The sequence below is a fragment of the Lactuca sativa genome, chromosome 8, assembly GCF_002870075.4.
Source record: "Lactuca sativa cultivar Salinas chromosome 8, Lsat_Salinas_v11, whole genome shotgun sequence".
NCBI classification, from domain to species: Eukaryota; Viridiplantae; Streptophyta; class Magnoliopsida; order Asterales; family Asteraceae; genus Lactuca; species Lactuca sativa.
Window position 1 is genome coordinate 3,327,326 of NC_056630.2, and position 8,665 is coordinate 3,335,990.

The 8,665-nt window shown below is 35.0% G+C and overlaps 1 protein-coding gene across 1 annotated transcript; it reads right to left on the reverse strand.

Annotated features, from left to right (window-relative positions):
* Positions 1 to 3,818: 3,818 nt before the first annotated feature.
* LOC111920964 (uncharacterized) lies at positions 3,819 to 8,095 on the reverse strand. The gene is made up of 7 exons (XM_023916535.3): positions 7,125 to 8,095; positions 6,130 to 6,168; positions 5,840 to 5,910; positions 4,939 to 5,003; positions 4,777 to 4,866; positions 4,585 to 4,677; positions 3,819 to 4,483 (listed from the first exon to the last, which is right to left on the reverse strand). Exons 1-7 carry the CDS (start codon positions 7,790 to 7,792, stop codon positions 4,082 to 4,084), a joined length of 1,428 nt encoding a protein of 475 aa, XP_023772303.1. The 5' UTR covers positions 7,793 to 8,095; the 3' UTR covers positions 3,819 to 4,081.
* Positions 8,096 to 8,665: the final 570 nt, after the last annotated feature.

Consider the following 8,665-nt stretch of genomic DNA (forward strand, 5'->3'; position numbering starts at 1 on the left):
GGATCAAGAAACAACCTTCATCTTTTATCCAAGTATCCATTAAAACCTTGGCAAATCATCATAACACATAAAAGTTTGGGATAATCACAAAAATAACAATTTTTGTATATAAAAATAATCATCGTTATGAGAAAAATAAAAAAAACAACCATTATCTTTGAAAGTTGTCTGTTTCGAACTCATTTGTGAGGTTCAAAGATGCTTTTCTAACAACAAATACATTTTTTTTACAAAATCTTCAATTTCGACGTTATGAGTATCTAACTTGTTTTTGCAAACAAAAGCAAGATCAAAACCGAGAAGATGGTAAAAACTTTGAACATAAGTTTTCAGATTTTAGTATTGGAGTTGTTTCTATGGTTTCAGATGCACATATCATTTCAATTTTTCTTAAAGGTCGTGAAGGCAATATTATATGTGACATGCATTATAACTGTATTTCATATTGCACACATATATATACTTTCGTATTAAATATTGCACAAGCCATTCAAATTTACTTAAATGTCGTGGAATATATATATATATATATATATATATATATATATATATATATATATATATATATATATATATATATATATATATATATATATATTTGTGTGTGTGTTGAAAGTATTATAACCGTATATATCATATTACACAAATATTTTTGTATCAAATGTGTAGTGATTGAATCATTGAAAGCAAGTTTTTCCCATATAATTTGTTACCAAACAAAGATTTGCTATATGGTAAAAAAATGTCATGAGGGTGTCCGTTTAACTCATTGGGCAAATGCTCAGAAGTCCTAGAGTTAGCTTTGTGGGTTGCTTAGAACGATCAAGTGAAATGCAGTGGGTATATGTTATAAAGCAAAAAAAAAACAACTTGTTATGTTGTCATCGGGTTGCCGTTGAACTAAAAAGTGAATTGAAGTCGTCTGAAGCGTGAACATGACATATGAGATAACAAGATCCCTAATATCCAAAAAAGAATACTTCTTGTTCCAATAACAACTTAAGTGAAAAAGTGAAAGTGTGTCGGTTTCATTTGAGTTGGCAAGAAGTAACTATTCATCATCATATATTTATGAAAATAAACAGGGAACACATTCATGTTTAAGTTGTTATCACACCTAGAGTTTCTATCTAACAAAAAGCTACCACGCTTACCACAGTCCACGTAGAACCACTGAAGATTTGTTACACCGTATAAAAAATTTGTCATATACAAGGTGTGACTTGCCACGTTTGCCATGTTATTTTTTTTCCTAAAATTAATTAATATTAAAAATAAACACTTCAAACAAATTATTTTTATCATGCTATATTTTTAAAACTAAAATTAATTTATATAAAAGATAATCAATTTAAATAAATTAATGATGAGCACCGACATTTCTGGGTAAAAGAATAAAAAGATTGATTATATTTTATGAACTTTATAGAATAAAATTATATTTTTGGGTATTAAATATGAAAGGGGTTTATTTGAATTAATAAAAAGTATTAAATATGAAAGAGAATAAATGAAAATGTCAACTTTTATAAAGTTGAAAGTAAATATAGTACTTTCAATTTAAGTTTGGAATAGAAATTGAAGCAAAAGAGAATTTCTAGGGATCATAATTGTAACTTTTCAACTCAAAACCCTTTTCTCTCTTGTCAGATATATGCGGTATATGTGTCTGTGTTTGAGAGAGAGAGAGAGAGAGAGGGGAGAGAATATAGAGTTCAATCGTGATTGAACTCCCCGTTCCATTGAATCCTAGTCATTTTTCTACAATGAGGATTTTGGGTTTAATGAGATTAAACTCCCTATTAAACCTTTCATTGAACTCCCATTGGAGATGACCTTAGAATGTCAGTGAGCTCGTAATACATATTCTTAGTTGTAATGGAGAAAGTCTTGTATAATAAGTTTATGGACTAATAACAATAGTCATCTCAAATGTATCATGTAATTATAATTGTGATGTGTGTAGACTAGATTAACAACACTAAGTATAGTCATTGCTAGTCTAGTCTACACACATCACCATTATAATTACACCATCACCACGCCGAAGCCACATCACTTTTGTGAAGCTTTTTGCCGGACCACTTCGTGAAACCCTATAGTCTAGTTACATGTACCAAATTGTCCTACATTGGACCTTGCGGATTGAAATAATTAAAATGTCATGAAACCTAAAGATGACAAATGAACCAAGTAACAACATAGCCGTTCTCATAAGAAAAACATTATAGCATCTACACATTCATATCACCACGACCCAGGCTGAGTAGACATACTCTAAAAACAAAAGAAGGAATCAATAGAACTATCACCATTTAGAAGTTTCATTAACCAGACTAAACTTGTTCCCCGTATTGATATCCTCTCACTCATCATCATTAGGATTGACATAGCCAACAATTACTTCTATGCCCGACAATGGTTGCTTGGTCAATAGGGGCCCATCCTGATTAGAAGTACCAAATCAAAGTTGCTCCACTTTAAGACTCCCCTAGGAAATTTACTTTTCATAAATTACAACGAAGTAATTAGAACATGATGTCCATCTATGAACAAACAAAGCAAAAAGTATCCAAAAGGAATCTCCAAGATATCAATAAACTCATTAAAAAAGTGAAAAATAAACTTACTGTCTCAACATACAAATTAATGGAACGTCGCAAAAGCTCGAAACAATTCAACTTAGAGACAAATTGTGCTTAAGCTAAACAAGGTGGGCATGATAATGGGTTATATCAAGCCATGAATTCTGCTTAATAGACAAGAATCAAGAGAGGAATTCTTTGAGCCACATAATCTACCGATAAGCCCCTCTAGTTAACAAAAATGACATTTAGCCTTCATCGTCATAATAAAGATTTTTTTTCACTTTTAACTTTCTTTTTTGAATTATGTATAACAATGGTCCGTTCACTCTTCTCGCGACATTACAATTTTCCACTTTTCCTTGGGCTCCATTTTAACCAGGATACTGAGCCTTGATTCACACGAGAAAGAGAGAGAGAGGGGTCTGACAAATGAACGGGTTTAGAGCGGATTGGCTTTGATTCAAACCCATTAAACAATTTTCAAATGTTGATCCAAACCTGACCCATAACCCGTAAGGTTTTAAATAATTAAACTCATACGCTTATCCATCGGATCAATGGATTTTCAAATGGTTATCCCGACCCATTTACAATATTAAAAATAAGTAATAATTATGTACTACAACACATATAACATGAATCAGTAAAATAGACAACATTCATTCCAAAATAAACTTTCTCGGAATTAAATTTTTGTATCGCCTATGGAAATTGCTTCAAATATTTTACGCTTTCTGTTACTTTGTAAATGAATTCACCAATAACTTTCAAAACATTTTGAACAACCAGATTAAGAATATGTGCACTAACAATAAACAGTGTACCGTTCAAGGAGATAAGGGGATAGAAGACTTGTCAAAAAGTGGAACGATTGAACTCCTCGAGTCATATACTAAACAGTATGTACTATGTCGGTGATTGATAAATGTATAATTTATAATTAATAAATTTATTTTTTTAAATTTTAGACGAGTGGATCATAAACGGATCGGATCGGATCAATAGTGATCCATACCCGACCCTTTTAATTAAAAAGGTTAACGGATCGGATCAATAGTGATCCACACCTGATCTATTTAATAAAAAGGTTAACAGGAATGTGAATATGATCCAAACCCATTCACTTCGCACGAGTTTGGAGCTCGCACGAGTTTGAAGCGGATCAGGGTCAAAACTCACTCTGTTGACGAGTCTAAAAGAGGAAAAAAAAAAAACTATCGCAAAACATAATTGATCCAGGAAACCGAAGGTATCTCCTAAAAATGTACAAAATACGGAGTACATGCTGTCAACTAACAATGAGCGAGTATCTTGGAGCAGTTTCTGCTAGAGTTGACATGAGAAATCATCAAAAACTCATTGCAGAATCTCTCTCCCTCTCTCTACACATGAAAGCTTACAACCCAAATGTCTCTTCAACGTTTTGAGCCATATTTTATTTCCAATACATAATTTCCAACAGACGCCACCATCGACATACTCCGCTCGCTCTTTCACGCTCTGCTGTTCAACCAGTCGATGATCTCCCTTTTGATCTCTTCTCGTTCTGGTTCAAACAGTAGGTCATGTAAATAACCCGGAAGAAGGCTGATCGATTTGTCTTCCGAGGATGCTTCTTTGTATAGCTTAAATGAAGCGTCTGGATCTGTCACGGTGTCGGCAGTGCCATGGAGAACGAAGAAGGGCACTTTTAGTTTCTGGATGTTGCGTTGCAAGAAGGACGTGATCCTGAGAATCTCGTGACCTGTTCTAACCCTGATTGATCCGGTATAGACAAGCGGATCGGAGTACTTTGCCACTAGTGCTTCTGGATCTCTTGAGACAGCCGTACCCTTCTTGTTCGCAGCACTCAGTTGAAACTTGGGCAACAGGAGGGAGAAAAGAGGAGCGAGTATCTGTCATTTTTCCATCAAATTAGAACACACTGAAACGAAGACAAACTCTCCAAAGGAAGCATACTAATGACTAATAACTAATAAGGAGAAGTTAGTCTTACCAAAAAGATTGGATGCGAAGGTTGAACTCCTACGGCAGGGGATGTGAGCACAATACCAGATACTGACTTCTCGACCTTTGGATCAAGCGCAGCCTGAAAGTAATCAACACAATTTGCAGAAAGAAAGCTTTTAGAACCAATTCAATGGAGAGAAGCTGGAATTGGGAACCCTATCATTCTTAAGCACATTACCTTAAGAATGATGGCTCCACCAGTTGAATGCCCAAAGCAAAAACATGGAAGACCTGTGTTTTCAGCCAAGACGTGCTTTATAAATGCTTTCTGCATAACATTTGAATCCATATCAGATGTCAAAATCAACAACGCTGACTGTTAATAATAGCTAGACCTTACCACATCAGTAACAGCGTCATCAAGAGAGTGTACATATGCATGAAGCCCATCGCTCCCACCATGTCCTAAACGAAACAGTAGCAATACAGAAATCAACACATATATATATCTCATGTGATGTAAGTTCATGTCAACAGGTTTCTTTATTTGAATGCATTGTAATTACGAACACTTTATGTTTGCCAGCAGATAAAAAAGAACAACAAGAACCCAAAAATTGGAACTCCATCATAAGAGCCTTTCAGAAAGAAAAATCAAAGACGCCCTTTTCATCTTCCCCATGACCATAGGGATGAACTTGTCTTCTCCAAGGGCATAGTGGTCATGGGATGGAAAAAATGATCTTGAGGGCATCTATATTTGCAAGAAAGATTTCATATTTGCTCAACCATTTTCATAAATGGAATGACTCAAATAATATGCATTATGCTTACTTAACAAGACGAGCTTTTGCGCCAATGGGCATGGGCATGGGCATGGGCATCCAAAATATTTCAAATTCAACCCCTGCAACATAACATCCAAATATAGATGCGTAGTTGAACAACAACAACTCTTCTAACCCTTAATTGATGACCAAAAGTAAACAAACTAGAACTTCCTATACCCCAAGAAACAGCCTACATTTTGACTTTTTTAGCATCAAATCAGTTCTTAACTTTTGAACCAAACTACATAGTTTAGATTGTTGCCATTAAGACACTTTGAAACAAAAATGTAGGGAATTGGAGACAAGCATGTGAGTAAATACAGGTGAAGCAAGTGAGCAAAAGAAACAAGAAGCATGAGGAAAAGATGGGTTCAATTCCTTGCCTTCCATACTCAAAGAGTCAAAGTGAGAAATAACTAAATTGGAGAAAACAATCCACCACTAAAAGGATGTTTAGTTTTAAGTACTTACCAACCCAATCCATCCCATAAACTTTATATCCATGTGCATTCAGCTGCTTTGCAAATTCATCATACCTGCCACTGTTCAAAAACTCTAGATTAACCAACAGAGAACAAAACAAAAGGCTTGTTTGTTAATTTCCCATTAAGCCTTGTCTTGTCTGGATAGATGATGTTTAAAAAAAAATAAATGAGAGTAAGTTTGTAAAAAGTCAGGACTTAATGTGGAAAGCCTCTGACTTTAGAAAGTTATTCTTTCTGAATTAAGTCAAAAAGAGACAGAGGCCTAAGCCTACACACCTGTGTTCGTTGAGTCCATGCAAAAGAACAACCAGTGCCCTACAAGTGATGACATAATTTTTATGGTTAGTTCATACAACGACAATAAGAAAAGTCCACATCACATTGAAATTATCGGTCAAAAAGCACACAATAAGATTGGGTTTAATAGCTAAATAATTAGAAGATATTCCTTTATCCATTACTTGAAATTAACGTTTTGGAAAGCAACCCTAGTGCACACAATAACATTGAATTTAACAGTCATATAATTAGAATATATTCCTTTGTCCCATTTGCTCGTTTTATTCTAGTCAATCCAATTGGTTAAATCGTTGTTTATGCGGAATTATTAAATTATGCCCTTGTCTTGAACTCCATCCCAACATCCATCATCTTATTATCTTAGGAATAACAACCATGTCACCACAAATGCACGTACTCATTATTATCGAGTTAAATAAAAAACACCAAAAGAATCACACATAGTTCAACTGTTTCATACTAACCTGACATTAGTATATACATACATAATTTACAAATTCCAACACCCAAGAACAGTGAAAATGCAGAAAGTTCACAAGCTCATGAAATTATCTTATCACTTCTTCTCTCAAAAAGTACTAGAAACAAAAGATTACCCTTCTTACAACAGATCAAAAGAGAACCAATTTTTACCGTTTTGTAATTAAATTCATATATACAGTATTCTATGACCACCCATTACTACAAGCAATTAGAAAACCAAAAGTGAGTGGTCCGCACTACCAAATCATGAACTCTAAACTATTCCTAGATCCAAAAAGAGATTAAAAACTGTTTGTATAACTGAAACTTTTCAAGATACCCTCTAAAAGTCACTTTTTTCTGGGTTCTAATCAATGATCAATAATCGAAATCCTTATTATAGTCACATATTAAAGAAATCGGCTTCTTTTAAACTTTTAGGTGAGATACAACAGATAAGGATAAAGCTTTGGATAAAACCCAATACTAAAATAAGGAATTAAACTCACCTGGTCTTGACCGAAATAGGGGTCCACGATTGGGTGAACATCGTCTCACCTCTGGGCGTCACAAAAAGCGAAAACTCCCGTCGGCAAACGTCGCCGCCGTCCGTCACTTTCCTGATTGCAAGTGCCCTACGTATCGCCACCTCATGGTCTACAGCCACGGCCGCCGATGTGCTACTCTTCCATGACACGATCGTCGACGGGACTCTCATCACAGGCACCCCCACTTTCCGATTGTTGTTGTTATTACTATTTACCCCGCATCCGCTACCGCCGACATCCTGTTTCTCCTCCTTCCCACCTTTCTCTGACAAAGGCAATTGCCCGGAATGACACCGCTTCCGTCCCCGAAATGGGAAAAATAGCAACAGAAGAAAGGCGTTCACGAGCATCAAAAAGCTCTTCAAAACTTGCATAGAGAGGAGCGCGGTTACACGCCCACTGGCTCCTGAAGTCAGCATGATTTCTCCGGCGGCGTCGCCTTTGGCCATTAGAAATGGATCTATTGTATTAACGATCACAGATTTTTTACGATAAACACTGGAATAGAAAACACCTGCTGATGGTGATTTTCTTCTCGGTGATAGAAAATTGGGTTTTGATTGCACCCTGAAATGCAACCGATTGAGATGAACAACGACAGATGCGTTTTTTATTCCCAGACAGATCATATAACAAGGAAGGAAGATGGAAGAAGAAATCAAGAAGAAATTAACAGATGAGACCCGGATTAAATAAATTACTTGAAATTGAAGCACACCACTCTCGGATTATTCAATTAGTTTTGATTTTGATTGGTATGAACAAAAATGGGATGAGTTTTTAATGGCAGAGATGACGTGTTTCTTGTTGTTTATCCCCTTCCTTGAAAAATATGATGAAAATGGAATTCAATGGCGGAGGAGTCGTATATAAAGGGGATTCGCGGGACGTCGGGAAGCGTGCACAGGCCGCTTGACGTTACTAGATCATTCGCACCGTTAACTCATGGTGAAAACAGCCACCACGTGGACATATGTGATTATGCGGCAACGTGAGGTTTAAACTAAGTGATTGGATAATGAATGCGTCAAACCCCCTTTGCATCCGCCCGACTGACACCTGTACCCCCTCCCCCACTTTCAAATTTGTATAAAATTTAGTGCTAGTACCAGTAAACACATGAGCTCAAATTTATTACTAGTAAACACATGACCTCTCTTTAATAAACAACAAATATGATTGGTTTTGTATAAATGCAACAGTAAACACTTGAGCTCCAAATTTATTACTAGTAAACACATGAGCTCTCTTTAATAAACAACAAATATAATTGGTTTTATATAAATGCAACTTTGAAATTTATTTATCAAGTGAGAAGTTTAGGTGATTCGGTATATCAATCACTAACAATTAATATGATAAGTTTCACGTTATCACCAGACACAACCACTAAAAGATTGATATACTTATCATTATATATATATATATATATATATATATATATATATATATATATATATATATATATATTAATTTTTTATTATTAAAATAAAAAATATTTT

Coding starts and splice junctions, on each gene's coding strand:
- LOC111920964 (XM_023916535.3), bottom strand. CDS start 7,792: ATGATCTGTCTGGGAATAAAAAACGCATCTGTCGTTGTTCATCTCAAT. Junction 5,911..6,129: donor CATGGACTCAACGAACACAG/GTGTGTAGGCTT, acceptor GTTTTTGAACAG/TGGCAGGTATGATGAATTTG. Junction 5,004..5,839: donor TTATGGGATGGATTGGGTTG/GTAAGTACTTAA, acceptor TGTTTCGTTTAG/GACATGGTGGGAGCGATGGG.